The sequence below is a fragment of the Crocuta crocuta genome, unplaced genomic scaffold (assembly GCF_008692635.1).
Source record: "Crocuta crocuta isolate KB4526 unplaced genomic scaffold, BGI_CrCroc_1.0 scaffold96, whole genome shotgun sequence".
Lineage (NCBI taxonomy): Eukaryota > Metazoa > Chordata > Mammalia > Carnivora > Hyaenidae > Crocuta > Crocuta crocuta.
Window position 1 is genome coordinate 234888 of NW_027531522.1, and position 16908 is coordinate 251795.

The 16908-nt window shown below is 38.3% G+C and overlaps 1 protein-coding gene across 10 annotated transcripts in view; it reads right to left on the reverse strand.

The window, feature by feature from the left end:
- ACBD5 (acyl-CoA binding domain containing 5) overlaps positions 1-16908 on the reverse strand; it is a 48107-nt gene that overhangs the window by 13212 nt on the left and 17987 nt on the right. For 6 of the 10 annotated variants that reach the window (XM_077772427.1, XM_077772435.1, XM_077772430.1 and 3 more), the window contains 5 exons: positions 15149-15283; positions 13489-13695; positions 12492-12598; positions 9320-9587; positions 3674-3873 (listed from right to left, as the gene is read on the reverse strand). In XM_077772427.1, coding sequence (XP_077628553.1) covers positions 3674-3873; positions 9320-9587; positions 12492-12598; positions 13489-13695; positions 15149-15283 — 917 coding nt within the window. The remainder of the gene's footprint in view (positions 1-3673; positions 3874-9319; positions 9588-12491; positions 12599-13488; positions 13696-15148; positions 15284-16908) is intronic. The other 4 variants (XM_077772434.1, XM_077772433.1, XM_077772429.1 and 1 more) reach the window with 1 other exon arrangement.

Sequence of the window (16908 nt, forward strand, 5' to 3'; positions counted from 1 at the left end):
TGTGCTGGCAGCTGGGAGCCTGGAGCCTATTTCAGATTCTGTGTCTCCCTCTCTCTCTGCCCCTCCCCTGCTCATGCTCTGTCTCTGTCTCAAAAATAAATAAACTATAAAAAAAATTAAAAAGAAAAAGAAAGAAGAGGTCTTGTTAGCACCTGATGACTTGAAGCGGGGGATAGAGAAGGACATTTGGCTTGGGTGACTGGATGTGATGCCTTCCATGAGGGAGGGTCCCATAACAAGGGCAGATGTTATATGAATAAAGTTCAGCCAAAAAGATAGAATGGGAATAAAGGGATTTAAAAATATATAGGCACACACAGTCTTATAATTTGAGGCAAGGAAGTCATGTAACACTATTTTGCATTTGCTTTTGTGTAATTGGGATAAAACAGGTGTCCTGGCCTGTCATAAAAGGATATTTATGTACTATTGTTCAGTCAGATATGAATGAGCATGCCTTGGCAATTAAAGGATAGAAAATAAATAAATAAAAAGTCACAGACTAAGAAAAGGCAGACTACTGGAACAGTAATATTCGATAATACTAAATGAACGAATGAGGTTTCCCTCATGGTTAGCTCTTCTTTAAGATAGTTTTGTATTAACCTAGGGATAGCTTGATGAGTTCATGGGCCTTAAATACACATTATTTCTCAAGCTAATACAGAAAGTAGAATTTTCTTATTAATAAAAGATAGAAATAAAACGTTTCATATCAATAATCCATACTTACCCTTACAAATGAAGTAAAGCCATTCATTTAAGGCACGAATTATTAACACTTTTTTTTTTTTTTTTTTAAATCATAGACCTTGTTGAGAATTGGATGAAGGCAACAAATCCTCCCTTCAAAAGTGCAAAATCAAGCAAAACTTTGCATATTATTTTAGGGTCTTCACAGACTCATGAAAATCTACAGTTCATAGTCTGATGATAAAATGTAATAGACAATCACTGAGATACATACAAATGAGAAACCTTGTGATAATGAGTTACTCAAAGAATAAAAAGGGTAAAATATTCATAGGAGTGGGGCGCCTGGGTGGCTTAGTCGGTTAAGCGTCCGACTTTCACTTAGGTCATGATCTCGCGGTTCGTGGGTTCGAGCCCCGCGTCGGGCTCTGTGCTGACTGCCAGCTCAGAGCCTGGAGCCTGTTTCAGAGTCTGTCACTCCCTCTCTCTCTGACCCTCCCCTGCTCCCGCTGTCTGTCTCTCTCTCTCTCCTAGAAATAAATAAAACATAAAAAAAAAAAAAAAAAAAATTTAATATTCATAGGAGTTGTTTAAAAAGCTTACAGTATTAGTTTCTTGAAATGCATCTACATTTAATTTATCTTGCAGTTGAAGCACATCTTTCATTAACTGCAAATTCTTTTTTTTTTCAATTTTTTTAATGTTTTATTTATTTCTGTGAGAGAGACAGACAGACAGAGAGACAGACAGCGTGAGCAGGGGAGGGTCAGAGAGAGAGGGAGTCACAGACTGAAACAGGCTCCAGGCTCTGAGCCGGCAGTCAGCACAGAGCCCGACGCGGGGCTCGAACCCACGAACCGCGAGATCATGACCTGAGCTGAAGTCGGCCACTTAACCGAATGAGCCACCCAGGCGCCCCTCATTAACTGCATATTCTCAATATCTCTTACAGCATGCTTCAATCCAAGGTTTTTGTTTTTTTTAATGTTTATTTTTGACAGAGAGAGTGTGCGTGCACTCAAGAGAGAGCAGGGAAGTGGCAGAGAGAGAAGGAGACACAGAATCCGAAGCAGGCTTCAGGCTCTGAGCTGTCAGCACAGAGCCCAATGTGGGGCTTTAACCCATGAACCACAAGACCATGACTTGAGCCAAAGTTGGACACATAACCACCTGATCCACCCAAATGCCCCCAATGCCATATAACGTTTAAGTGGGGTCAGAGAGCCAGTTGAGTTGCCTCTTTCTTTTCTCCATCAACATTAGTCCAAGAGGAACAAGTCAGAGGACAAATGCGGCAAAGTATTACTAGCCATCTGAAGGCTCTGCAGCCAAGTCCAGGGATTATTGCAGGCTAGCCCCCAACTGTGAACCAAGATGAACCAACCCTTCCTCTGAACCCATTTCCTTTCCTTTAGTACCTCCTGCAGACTTAGCTGTCCAGCTTTCTTCAGTACAGAATGGCAATCTACCACTGGAGAAAGAGCACTGACCTAGGATATAGGATGTCTGCATTCTGCTGGAATTTCTGCAACTGACTTGATATAGTGCCTTTTCAAAGGGTTAATAGTCTTACTCTTCCAGGGTTAAATAACTGTGAACATCAAACTCTAACTCTTCCTTCCTCTCTGGCTTTAAAGTTTTGATCCTACCACAAATTTATACTAAAGAATTGATAACTTAATATACTATCTACAGCATTTTAAAAAGAAGTCAAGATAGGGGCGCCTGGGTGGCTTAGTCGGTTAAGCGTCCGACTTTCGCTTAGGTCATGATCTCGCGGTTCGTGGGTTCGAGCCCCGCGTCGGGCTCTGTGCTGACTGCCAGCTCAGAGCCTGGAGCCTGTTTCAGTCTGTGACTCCCTCTCTCTCTGACCCTCCCCTGCTCACGCTGTCTCTCTCTCTCTCCTAGCAATAAATAAAAAATAAAACATTTTAAATTAAAAAAAAAAAAGTCAAGATAGAGGACAACATTTAATATAAAAGAATGACTTTAATGATGAACTGGTTACGGTTTTTTACTTCCTCAAACTGCACTATTAAACAGCCCTTTTTTTCTTTTTCTTTTTGAGAGAGACAGACGGCACATAAGCTGGGGAGGGGTAGGGAGAGGGAGGGAGACACAATCTGAAGCAAGCTTTAGGTTCTAAGCTGTCAACACAGAGCCCAATGTGGGACTCAAACCCACAAATTGTGAGATCATGACCTGAGCCAGAGTTGGATGCTCAATGGATCAGCCATCTAGGTGCCCCCAAGCTCTTTTTAAATTTATTTGAAGGAGAAAGAGAGAAAGAGAGAGAGAGAGAGAGAGAGAGAGAGAGAGAGAGAGAGAGAGAGAGAGAGAGAATGAATCCCAAGCTGGCTCCATGTTGTCAGCACAGAGCCTGATGCAGGGCTCAATCTCATGAGCTGTGAGATAATGATCAGAGCCAAGATCAAGAGTCTAGACACTTAACCAACTGAGCAACCCGGGGGTTTTTTTTTTTTTTTTTTTTTTTAAGATTTTCAAGTAATCTCTGCACCCAAAGTGGGGCCTGCTCCAGTGCTTCACTGACTGAGCCAGCCAGGTTCCCCTTAACAGCTCTTATTTGTCTAATACCAAGTACGCTGCTTCTACCTCCAACATGGTACTGGTATTTTTACACTTGAAACATTTTCTGTGAGGTGGTAGTTAGCTTTTGGATCAGTCTTTTCTTAAATAAACAATATTTTCAAAAGTAGATCCTTTTTATTTTTTATTATTTTTGAAAAACCATTTAATTTATTTTTTAAGTAATCTCTCCACCCAACGTGGGGCTCAAACTCACAACCCGAGATAAAGAGTCACATGCCCTATCCACTGAGCCGGCCAAACACCCCTAGATCCTTTTTATTAAAAAAAAAAGAATTATTACACTGATTTATGTAAATCTGATCAACACAGATTACATTTACACGCTGTTGTACAGGATCAAGAGTGGAAGAAGACAAATTCGAAAGCTCACCTGCGAAGCCGTTAGTGTTTCCAGTTTATGAAGTCTCTGAAGGACGTTCTGCATATCTTCCTGCAGACGCATCAGGACAAGAGCGATCTGTTCATTGAGGCTGCCTCTTGACCCTCTGTCCGAGCCCCAGCGTTCCCCATCACCTCCACTTCCTACTTGCCGACCCTTGGATCCTTCACTCAAGTGCTGCATTCTATGCCCTATTTTAAGAGAGGAAAATCAGTTAGTTTTAAATAATTCTTATGAAAGTAGAAACAGTGTGTGTTATTCACTTTCCTGTGTTATTTCTTTGAGATCTAAATCTCCAAAGTGGACAGGAAGCAATCGGGAAGTACACAAAATACCGGGAGCAAAAAAGTAACGATAGAAGCTTCTATTTATATTGAGATACTCAAAGATTCTCTTTGCTAAGGTTTTACAATGTAGTTACAACACTAGTATATGACAAAATGCATATAATTCACACATAATTTACATCTTTGGAGTGCATTCTCAAAAATTCTTTACTAATAAGGTAAGAAGATTGAAGAAATTCAAAGACTAATTTTTTTTAATGTTTATTTTTGAGAGTGAGAGTGCACGCAAGAGAGAGTACAGATACATGTGAGTGGTGGAGGGGCAGTGCGAGAGGGAGAGAGAGAATCCAAAGCAGGCTCCAAGCTGCTAGTGTAAGGCCCAATGTGGGGACTGACCCATGAACAGTAAGATTAAACTTGAGCCAAAGTAGGAAACTCCACCAATTGAGCCACTCAGACACCCCCAAAGACTGCTTCTTCAGAGTTTTTAAAGGCACACTATATAGATATATTTTCCTTTTTGGTCATTTTTTATTTCATCACATTATAAATCTCCCAAAAGGTTTTTTACTGTTTTTCTTTTTAAGTTTATTTATTTTGAGAGAGACAGAGACAGCACGAGTTGGGGAGAGTCAGAAAGAGGGGGAGAGAGAATCCCAAGCAGGCTCACAGAACCTGATGCGGGGCTTGAACTCATGAAACCTTGAGACCATGACCTGAGCTGAAACCAAGAGTTGGAAGTTTAGCCATCTGAGATACCCAGTTGGTTAAAACCAACTAGTAAAGGGAAGCTAACAGTAAATAAGTAAATAATTCAGATTCTTTGCAAATGGTGATTAAGTGCTCTGAAGAAAAAAAAAATGAGCAATTAAAGTGACTGGAGGTGGGGATTACCATAACATGGGAATAGTCTGATTAATCCTGTCTTTGTGAAGGCTCAAAAAAAAAATTTTTTTTAATGTTTGTTTATTTTTGAGGGAGGGAGAGAGAGAAAACACACCAGCAGGGGAGGGACAGAGAATCTGAAGTGGGTTCTGGGCTGACAGCAGACAGCTGGATGTGGGGCTCAAACTCATGAACAGCGAGTGAGATCATGATGTGAGCCAGTCAGATGCTTACCAACTGAGTCACTCAGGCACCCTAAACCCAAAAGGTTTTTAAATGTATTTCTCTTTTTAGAAATTCTATTACACTTACCACTGCTAATATTTTGTTATATATCCATTATTTTTTCTATACATATATTTACAAAATTGGCATTACCCCAACACATAATCTTGTGTTCCTCTTTTAAAAAAATTACAAACATTTATCTGCATTTTTACATTTTACTCCAAAAACACTGAAATGGTTACATAAATTCCCCAGTATGACCATGAAAGAATTTACCCAATTGTTCTCCACTTTTGGATAATTCCAAATCTTTGCAATTACAAATAATGCTGCAGTGGGGCACCTGTGTGGCTCAGTTGGTTGAGCATCTTGTTCTTGACCTCCGCTCAGGTCATGGTCTCACAGTTCATGGGATGAAGCACCACGTCAGGTTCTGTGTTAGGAGTGCAGAGCCTGCTTGGGATTCTTTCTTCTCTGTCTTGGCCCCTCTCCTGCTTGAGCTCTCTCAAAATAATAAATAAACATTAAAAAAAAATCCAGGGGCACCTGGGTGGCTCAGTCAGTTAAGCACCCAGTTTCAGCTCAGGTCATGATTTTGCGGTTCATGAGTCTGAGCCCCACATCTGGCTCTGTGCTGACAGCTCAGAGCCTGAAGCCTGTTTCAGTTCTGTATCTCCTTTCTCTCTGCTCCTCCCCAACTTGCACTCTGTCTCTCAAAAATAAACATTAAAAAAAAAACAAAACCCTCCAAAACTAAAAAACAAAGAACACTGCAATGAATGTCTTTGTACATAAATTCTTGCCCAAGTGTCTACTGATTTCTTTAGGAAATACAGAATCAAAAAAGAAGAATTACTGGGTCAAAGGATGACAACTTTGTAGAAGTTCTCAATGAGTGTTAACTAAGGTATTTTTTAGAAAGCCTACCACAGTTTTATATTGCAGCATATAGAAAGCACTACCATGAAGAAATGGAGTATTATGACTGCTTATATGTTTGCTAACACAATAGGTAAGTTTTGTTTTATTTTGTTTTAAATAATAAACAGGAATCTGTTTACCTCATTGCCCTTTGGCATTCTGGAGCCCTCCCGCAGCAAAAGGGTTCCCAAAGCTGAGATTGCATCAGGCCGTGTTTGTTCTTATAAGAGAAATGGAATTGGAGCTGTTTCCCAAGTTAAATTTCAAAGAGTACACTAAGGTGCTGTGCTTGATGGCTTTTTTTTTTTTTTTTTTTTTTTGTTAGCATTTATTTATTTATCGTGTGAGAGAGAGAGAGCACGCATACAAAAGGGGCAGAGACAGAACCCCATGCAGGCTCCATCCCGTCAGTGCAGAGCCCGATGCGGGGCTTGATCTCATGAACCCTGACATCATGACCTGAGCTGAAATCAAGAGTCAGACGCTCAACTGAGTGATCCACCCAGGCCCTCCTGAAGCCATTTTCAAGAAGACTTCTACTCTTACATTGAAAGGAAGTAAATTTTGAAGTGGTTCTTCAAGAAAGGACCACTTCAGCTATCGGTATAGAATTTACAAGGGGAATAAAAAAGTAGGAAGTCTGGCCTGAGCCTTAGTTTTTTTTTTCTTCATCCTTAAGAGATTGAGATATTCTGTGATGGCCTGTCAGTGGGTACTGATGACGTTAGAGAATTATTCTCCTCTCTGTTCACTTTACTATATCCTATGTCACAGTCAGCTTTCAAACAAGCCTTCACAACGACAGAACTAATCACAACGACAGAAGTAATCAGACCATTCCCATGTTACGGTAATCCCCACCTCCAGTCACTATCTAATAACTCATTTTTTTTTCTTCAGAGCACTTATCACCATTTGCAAAGAATCTCCATTATTTACTTAATTACTGTCAGCTCCCTTTACTAGAACATGAACTCCGTGGAAAGAGGAACTTTGTCCTGTTCTCTACAGCATCCCCAGGACCCAGAACAGGGCCTGACAAAGAAAAGCTCAATAATACGTGTTTAATGCTGAGGCAGATTTAGGTGAAGCTCACGAAGCTTCACTTCAGGGGCTGCCACTTGTATGGGCCTCTGTGACTGCTGGGAGTTGTAGTGTTTTATAGGCGGGGTGAAGTCAGGGTTGTCAATAGGAAGGCTTTCATACATACAATTTTGGTAAATTGCCTAAAGAAAGGCATCTGAATTCAAGACTCTAGTAAAATGTTATGATCTCTCTCTTCTTCATTAAATATACACAATTTGGTATATGTTCAAATGGCTATTTTTAAAAGTATAGTTTTCTTAATACCATTAATCCTCTCTTTTCATCCCTGTCTTCATTTGTTTTATTTTATGTAGATTTTTTTCAATCAGAAACACAGCTAATCCTTTAACTTTTCCCTTTCTTAAGTGGATTTTCCCTTTTTTAAGTGTACAATATGATTTGATACTTGTATATACTGCAAAATGATCACTGCAATAACTCCAGGTAACATCTGTCATCATATAGTTATAGATTTTTCCCCCTTGATGATAATTTCTAAGACTTTTCTATCTTAGCAACTTTTTCTTTTTTTTCTTTTCTTTTTTATTATAAAAAAATTTTTTTTAATGTTTTATTTATTTCTAGGAGAGAGAGAGACAGTGCGAGCAGGGGAGGGTCAGAGAGAGAGGGAGACACAGAATCTGAAGCAGGCTCCAGGCTCTGAGCTAGCAGTCAGCACAGAGCCCGACGCGGGGCTCGAGCCCACGAACCACGAGATCATGACCTAAGCGAAAGTCGGACACTCAACCGACTAAGCCACCCAGGCGCCCCTAAAAATTGTTTTTTAATGTTTTTTTAATTTCTGAAGGAGAGAGAGAGAGAACGTGAGCAGGGGAGGGTCAGAAAGAGAGGGAGACACAGAATCTGAAGCAGGCTCCAGGCTCTGAGTTGGCTGTCAGCACAGAGCCCGACCCGGGGCTCGAACCCACGAACCCTGAGGTCATGACCTGAGCTGACGTCGGATGCTTAACCAACTGAGCTACACAGGAACCCCTTTTTTTCTTTTAGAAAGATAGAGTGCAAGCCGGGGAGGGGGCAGAGGGACAGAGAGAGAAGAAGAATCCCAAGAAGGCTCCATGCTCAGCCCTGGAGCCCACCGTGGGGGCCTGATCCCATAATCCTGGAACCATGACCTGAGCCAAAATCAAGAGTCAGATGTTCAATGACTGCACTACCCAAGCGCCCCAAACTGAGCAACTTTCAAATATGCAATACAGGTATGATTTACTACAGACACCATGCTGTATATTATATCCCCATGACTTACTTATTTAATAACTGAAAGTTTTTACCTTTTGATCCCTGTGACCTGTTTTGCATCCCCTTCACCCTGGCCTCTGGCATTCATCAACCTATCTATTCTCTGTATCTATAAGCTTGGTCTTTTGTTTTTGTTTTTTTTAGATTCCACATATAAGAAAGATCATATGGTATTTGTCTTTCTATTAATTCTCTTTTCTGACAGTCCCTATTCATTCCTAACTATAAACAATTATAAATTAATATATATTTACTTTGCTTCCCTCCTCAACTCTATTCTGTTACCTGATCACATTCTTCTTCTTCTTAATGTTTACCTTTTTTTAATTTTTAAAAAATATTTATTTATTTTGAGAGATAGAGTGGGGCAGGGGCAGAGACAGAGGGAGAGAAAGAATCCCAAGCAGGCCCCACACTGGCCGTGCTGAGCCTGACCTAGGGCTCGACCCCTCAAACCATGAGATATGAGCTGAGCTGAAATCATGAATCAGACGCTTAAGCGACTACGCCACTCCTTAATGTTTACCTCTGTATTGTTAAATGTTCTTTTATCTCTATTACTTGATTTGTCAGTTTTAAACAATATCTTTTGACTAAGTAGGGAAACATACTAAAGACACAATTCAAATTTCTACCTATCGTAGGAAACAAAAGCAGAAGGGCATCTGGAGAACCAGTAAGTGACAGTTCAAGAAGGGTGACAGAACATGAATTTGGCTACTTCAAAAAACTGCATAAAAGATATAGAAATAGGAATGTTTTCCCCTGTAGCTTCAGAGATCACACTACTATGCCTGGTAGGGTCTATGGAGAGAACTCGGTGTAAAGAAAAGTGGTCAGACGTTATAAAAGGACAACTTTTAACATTTCCTTGGTAGACTGGGAGTTCTAATGTCTCTCCTTACCTAAAGTTTTCCCATTTTGCTAATTAGTTTGTAAAGAGTCAGTGAGAATGAAAAAGAATACACACCTCTCCCTCTTCTGACATTAGAGAATTCCTCATTTTCTCCACTCCGTCTCTCACGGTGCGGTGCTCCACTGTTACTTCGGCCATCTTCTCCTCCATGCTTTACTTCACCTTTTCCTTCAACTGCCACCACCTGCATGTCTCCAAAGTTGCCATGTCCCGGAGATCCTTGAACATCTTCAGGGAAACCAGGACCTTCCAAGGGCTGATTGGAATCACCACTCAAGTAATATCGAAATGGTCCGCCATTTGATGTAAAACTGTCTAAGGACTACAAATTTAAAACAACACTTAGTTAAAAGCTACATGTTTTTGTGACAATAAAAGAATTACTGTTTTTATAAAACTTTTTTCATGTTATCTTTCTAAAAAATTTACTCATCTTCTGCCTCCTATATGTAGGGAAGAAATAGGATAAGAATGATTCATCCATGAGTAAAGTATTGAGAAGTTCTGGCAGTGAATTGTTTTCGTGAGCCAGTCATTCACCCAAGAGACTTATAAAAATGTCTACTCTTATTCTAGTTACTATGCTCAACTCTAAAGATAATATGAAGAAAGAGATAAAAATCTTTGCCTGCAAGAAGGTTCTAATCTTGGTAAGGGAGTGAGAGAAGTAAGATCATTACAGCATAGTTTGGTTAAGTATTATGAAAAAGATGGACAAAGGGTACCTGCTATAGGAACTCATGGGAGGGATGCTTAACTCATACTGGGGCGGGGTGGAGGCTTCCTGGAAGAAATGATATGAACTAAGACTTCATAGAATGAGTATAAGCCAAGTCAAAGGTGTAGTAACGATAGCCTATACCAATAAAGTAGTAGTGGGACAGAGGGTGCTTTGAGAACTTGTGAGATTAGAGAATCAACAGGAGTTAAAACCTAATGTGGGAAGTAAGGGAAAGGAAAAGACCAGATGGTTTTGTGATACTCACCAAGATGAGAAATACAGAGTACAAGGGGGTTTCAGGGGAACAGAAACAATGTTATACTTGTAGATAAATATAAATTGAGATTCCTAGGCAAGGTGTTTAATGGGTCAGTTAGAATTCAGAAGAGAGATATATGTTGGAGATAACACTTTGAGAAACATCAGCCATGTGAGTGATGGTTGAAACCAAGGGAGTAGTCATATTCCTGAAGAATACCAAATTTAAGGAGTCAAAGAGGAAGGAAAAATTGAAATCAAGTTATTATGCCGAAGGGCATGACATATAAGAATGGTATATGGGGCACCTAGGTGGCTCAGTCAGTTAAGCAGCCAACATTTGGTTTTGGCTCAGGTCATGATCTTGAACATTTTGTGAGCTCAAGTCCCACACCGGGCTCCGCGCTGACAGTGGGAGGGCTGCTTGGGATACTCTCTCTCCCCCCACCTCTCTGCCTCTTCCCTGCTCGCTGTCTCTCTCGAAATGAATAAAATTAAAAAAAAAAAAAAAAAAAANAGTTGTACATAGTTTATTGGAAATTTAATAAAACAACTTTAGTTATCATTAAAAGAATCTTAGAAATCTAGTCCACCTAAAAAATTCCAAGTACACCAGTCTGTACTGGTCTACTGGTTTGTATGATGTCAGAAGTATATGTATGTAGAAAACATATTTCCTATCTCTGAATCTCTTTTCAGTCTCAGAACAGTACTTCCAATCCATTATCTATTCCACTAAATGGTTTATTCTAGAACCATTTTCTATTTTTAGCTTCTACAAAGCAGTAACTGCTAATAATTCAATCTTTCAAAATTTCAACCTTTTAGAAAGGATCTATAAGCTACACAATTTATTTAAACTGGACTGAAAACAAAAACTGTAAAATAAAAAAGTTGATTTTCTTTTAAACAATAATTTGTTAAGTGAGATGAGGCCCTTGAAAGCACGAGGTCTTCTAATATGTTCAAAATTAAGTAAAACCAATGAGATGCAATGGTTCCCCACCATAAACCCTATGGAAAGGACAGAAACCAAGGCAATATAAATAAATAAAAGATAAAAACAGTATTATATGCAAAAACCACCACACCCTCACACCAAGCAGAATGGCTAGTATCAAAATGACAAGAAATAACAAGTATTGGTAAGGATATGAAATAAGAACACTTGTGCACTGTTGGTAGGAATGTAAAATGGTGTAGCCACTCTGGAAAACAGGAGGTTCTTCATGTAATTAAAAATAGAAATACCATACACTCCAGTAATTCCACTACTGGGTATGTACCCAAAGAAAATGAACACACTAACTTGAAAAGATACACGCACGTCTATGTTCACTGCAGCATTATTTACAATAGCTAAGATGCAGAAGCAGCCTAAGTGTCTACTGTAGACGAATGGAAAAGAAAATATGGTGTATATATACATATATATATACATGGGACATCAACTTGACCATAAAAAAGAATAAAATCTGGCCATTCTTGACAACATAGATGGGCCCAGAGGGTATTAGGCTAAGTGAAAGAAGTCAAAGACAAATACCGTATTATTTCACTCACATGTGGAATCTAAAAAAAAAACAACAAAACCTAAACAAACTCTTAAATACAGAAAATAAATGTGATTGCCAATGCAGATGTAGATTGGGGGGGGATGGGTGAAATAGATAAAGAGGATTAAGAGATACAAACTTCCATTCAAAAAATAAGTGGAACTTTCTACAAAGGTGGAAAGTAGGGCATAAGAAATATAGTCACTAATATTGCAATAGTATTGTATGGTGACTACACTTAAAATGGTGAGTACTGAGTAATGTACAGAATCACTGAGTCAACATGTGGTATGCCTAAAACTAATACATCATATGTCAATTATACTTCAAAACTTAAAAAAGAAGTCAGTCAGTGTGAAGAACAGATTTGAAAACTATTCTATCTTTTTGGATGTCAATCTTTCAAACACAGGGACTAGCATAAAGTTTACCTTCTGCCTCCCCATCCCACCTCCCTCAGGATATTTACAAATATAGATATAGTCCAAGTTATAATATTGAAATATTTTTAATATTCATTTTTTAAATTCACAAAAATAATTCTAAATACAAATGTTGAAATATTTTTTAAAAATTTAGAAGTATCACTTCAAAGTGATGAATGTTGTATGTATACCTATTAACAGAAATTTTGCACTGAATTCTGACATATCACTTTGAAAATTTACCAATTAAAAAGTGTCATTGTTACCTCTTCTTGTCCAAACTGCTCCATGGAATCACAGTAAACTTCACTGTCTGAATCACTTGTCAAATGCTGAATTCCTGAGACATCTTCAACATGGTCATCATTTATCTCTGAAAATGAACAAGTGTGTCCAGGTGGAATTATTATTCTCTAATTCAAGAAACATGCATTTATTCCTGTCTCAAAATTTATCAGGTCTATATTATTTTCACACTATAGACAAATGTGATTTATCAAGCCACACTTTTTTTCTTGTAACTTTCCAAAACTTCAAATGTAGTTAATTTTTATTTGAAAAGATTATATTGTATCAAGTAATCTTACAAAGACACTGTCCAGATCAAACCTTACAAAACATAACCTTGTAAGGGAAAACTGACTACCAACTAGGAGCCCTAAATTGGTATGCAAGTATGCGAGTTCAGCTGTTACGTTAAGTAATTATATTTCTTAGTTTCTTTCTTTCTTTTTCCTTCCTTCCTTCCTTCTCTCCTTCCTTCCTTCCTCTCTCTGTCTCTCTCTCTCTCTCTCCTTCCTTCCTTCCTTCCTTCCTTCCCTCCCTTCTTTCTTCCTTCCTTCGACAGAGTAAGAGAGAGCAAGCTGGGGAGGGTGAGAGAGAGCGGGAGAGAGGACTCCAAGCAGGTTCTTCACTGTCCTTGCAGAGCCCGACGTGCAGTTCAAACTTATAAACTGTGAGATCATGACTTGAGCTGAAACCAAGAGTCAGACACTTAACTGACTGAGCCTCCCAGGAGCCCCTCAAAATTTTATTTTAAAGAACCACACAAAAACACAATTAAAAGTGTCTCAAAATATAAAAGTCCTGCCCTTAATTCACTATCTTTCAAAGTTATACACCCTTATAATATTAATAAACCCTAAGATATTATTGAATAAGAAGTCTGTAGATTCCAAATTGCTACTAAACATCCTAAAACAATGAAAAGAACGTTGCATTCATAGGAAAGAGGTTGGACAGATAATTATCCTGGGACAATACCTTGGTGAATGCAGACAGCAGTTTTTCCAGTTTGCTCCAAGTTTTCATCTATAGCCTTTACTTCTTCATCACCTTTGCCACTCAAGGAAGAGGTGGCATGAATATCATTTTGTATATCCTGAGCAGGGCTGTCTTTACCATAGCCATTAGTAACAATGATTTCCAAATTGTTATGGTCTGTAGATTTCTTCATCGTTTTCTCATCTTCTATAAAAAAGTAGGGAGATTCTTAAAAGTTCACAAGTCAACTTCTGTATATATATTCTAATATCAAGTAATCATTTCCCTAACCTACCTTAATCACTTTGGTTTCCTACTTGGATCAGAGAGATGGGGTACTCCTTGAAAAGGGGTTTATTGTATGCTGAAAGCTCAATCAGAACTACTTCAGTTCCCTGTGAATCTTTTAAAACCTGTTTTATTTTTAAGTAGGCTCTACGTCCAATGTGGGGCTCAAACTCAAGACCCCAAGATCAAAAGTCACATGCCCTACTGACTGCGCCAGCTAGGCATGCCTAGAATCCCCTTTAAAAGACAACCTCTCAAGGTCTTTACACTCTCTCTCAAGCATAGGCAAATGGTCTGATGAGACCCAGCCATACAAAGGGGTCCACACAGTCAATGAAAAGATCCTTCAAAGACGGTATTATCTGTCATACATTATTGGAAAATAAAGGCACAAGTAAGCAGTGCAGTTTGTTTTTAGGGTCTGACTGCCTCCCCTTCCTAAAACAGTCTTCCCAGGAATCACTGGTACTCTTACCAACAATGCCCCTCTGCCCACCACCACCACAATGCAGTATCCTATGACTCCAATGTTCTTAATTCATCAAAACTTCCTATATCCAATTCTCTGGATTCTATCTATTCTTGACAAGGCATTGAGAGTTTAAACATGTCTCCTCTTCTTGGTAAACACATATGCATATTTATATTGGAAACAATATTTAAAATGAATATGTTTCTTCTTTTTGTTTAAGTAAACTATGCCAAACATGGGGCTCCAACTCACAACCCCAAGATCAACAGCTGCATGCTCTACTGACTGAGCCAGCCCAGCACCCCAAAAAATGAATACATTCCTTTTTAAAAAATTTTTTAATGTTTTATTTTATTTTTGAGAGAGAGAGAGAATGAACAGGGGAGAGGCAGACAGAATCCAAAAGAGGATTCAGGCTCTGAGCTATCAGCATAGAGCCCAATGTGGGGCTCAAACCCATGAACGGTGAGATCATGACCTAAGCTGAAGTTGGACGCTTAACTGACTGAGCCACCCAGCCGCCTCATGAATAGATTTCTAATGCAGCATTTCAGGCATTATATTTAGAGAAGTAACATTCTTGTTAGTGTTCAATTCCATCTATGCATAAGCCTGACTGTCCCTGTATTTTTGGTCCACGGAAATTCTGGTGATAAGGTCAATAGCCCACATCCCAGAATACACACTAGTCTCATACAACACCAAATCAGTCCCACTATCTCCATATTCATTTATCTATTTTTTAAAGATTTTATTCTTAAATAACTTTTACATCCAACGTGGGGCTAAAACTCACAACCCTAACATCAAGAGTCACGTGCTCTACTGACTGAAACAGTTAGGTGCCCCTTCTTTTATCTAATTAAATGTAAAATTATTAGCTCATCATCCAAAGATTACCATTAGCACTTTGTTCTGCTCCTTTCACTTCTTCCTGGGCCTCTTCTTCCTCAGACTCAGCTCCACTATCACTGCTTTCGGCTTTACCATTAACAGTTTTGGCATTTGGAGTAGAAGTTAGAACATTACCAAGATCTAAAATATGAAATGATCACTTAATCTCTAGTACTACAACACACAATAATGCTGTAATTTACATATAATACTGTCACTTACAATAACTAATAAAATAATTTTGAAGTAAAAGTTAGAATTATGACATGTATCTATGAGTATTCTTTTCTTTAATTGTAAGTATACATACATTACATAAAGAAACCCCTTCCGTTTACAACAAAACTGATAAAAGTGTCTTCAAACCTTCCTAAACAAGGCAGAGAATAAGTTATTTTTACGGTAATATCAATCAAAATAGAAAAGTTAGAAATGAATGATCCCCTTTATACACAGTAAATGAAGAGACAGTTGCTATATACTAGCATGCTGAAAACATAAACAACAATATCATGAATATCATCAATAAAACTACACTTAAAATTGTTTTATCCTTTTCTTACCTTTAAGGCTTTAGGTACATTACCTATATTATTCTGTCTTTATATTTATTTTTATTTTAAGGCATCTGTTAATGTGATCAATCATTTAAAAAGGCACATTGTCCTAATGGCCAGTCACATCTTGAGAGGAAATCCAGAAGTTTTCAAATGTTAATATGCATAGGAATCACCAGAGATCTAGTTAAAATGCAGATTCTGAATCAGGAAGCCTGAGGTGCTCTAAGATTCTGCATTACCATAAGGCTCCCACATGATGCCAATGCTTTTGGTTACTGGACCTCATTTTGAGATAGAGGGAATTACATTTCCATCACTCTCTAAGATAACAAAGGCTTCCTACGTGGCTACTGGTCAAAAACAGTGTTCTCTCTCCATAAATTTTTGCACTTCATTTTCACTTACACAAATGCCTTTTGAATGCTTCCCTGCATCCCAAACAACATATTAAATGTCAAAATCTCTATACGTTTTAAACAGGAACAAAAGAGTAAAAACTCAATTCTATCACTGCCATTATGTTTTATTCTCTTACAGAACCATGGCAGCATCACAGTTTATAAATTTCCTTGCTCTCTCCCTGACAACCAGTAAAAGAACAACAACAACAACAAAAAAACAAGAAACAAAAACATCCACCACTCATGAACATCTTCAACAAAACTAAGCAACAGGGAATTCCCCAAACCCCCACTAAGTAGCATTTCTGGGATGAGAGGTGTAGAAAGTATAGAGAATTACTCACTAGCCTTACTCAACATCCAAAAATCAGCTCATGTAATACACCATACTAACAGACTAAAGGACAGTAGCCACATGATTATGATAACAGACGCAGACAAAGAATTTGACATGACAATAATGTTGAAGAAATTAAAAATGTAAGAGAATTTCCTTAATCTGATAAAGGGCATCTACAAAAATTTACAACTAACAGCATAATTAATGTTAAACAATTGAATTTTTTTTTTTTTGCTCCTAAAATAAGGAACACGAAAGAATGGAGAAAAAAATAAAAAATAAAATAAAGAACAAGACAAGGATGCTTGCTTTTGCCATCTCTGTTTAATATCATACTAGAAGTTCTTGCCATGGCAATTAGGCAAGAAACATAAATAAAATGTATACAGATTGAAAAGGACAAAGTAAGCACATGACATGACATGCTCTGTATACAGGAAATCCTAAGGAATCCACACAAAAAAA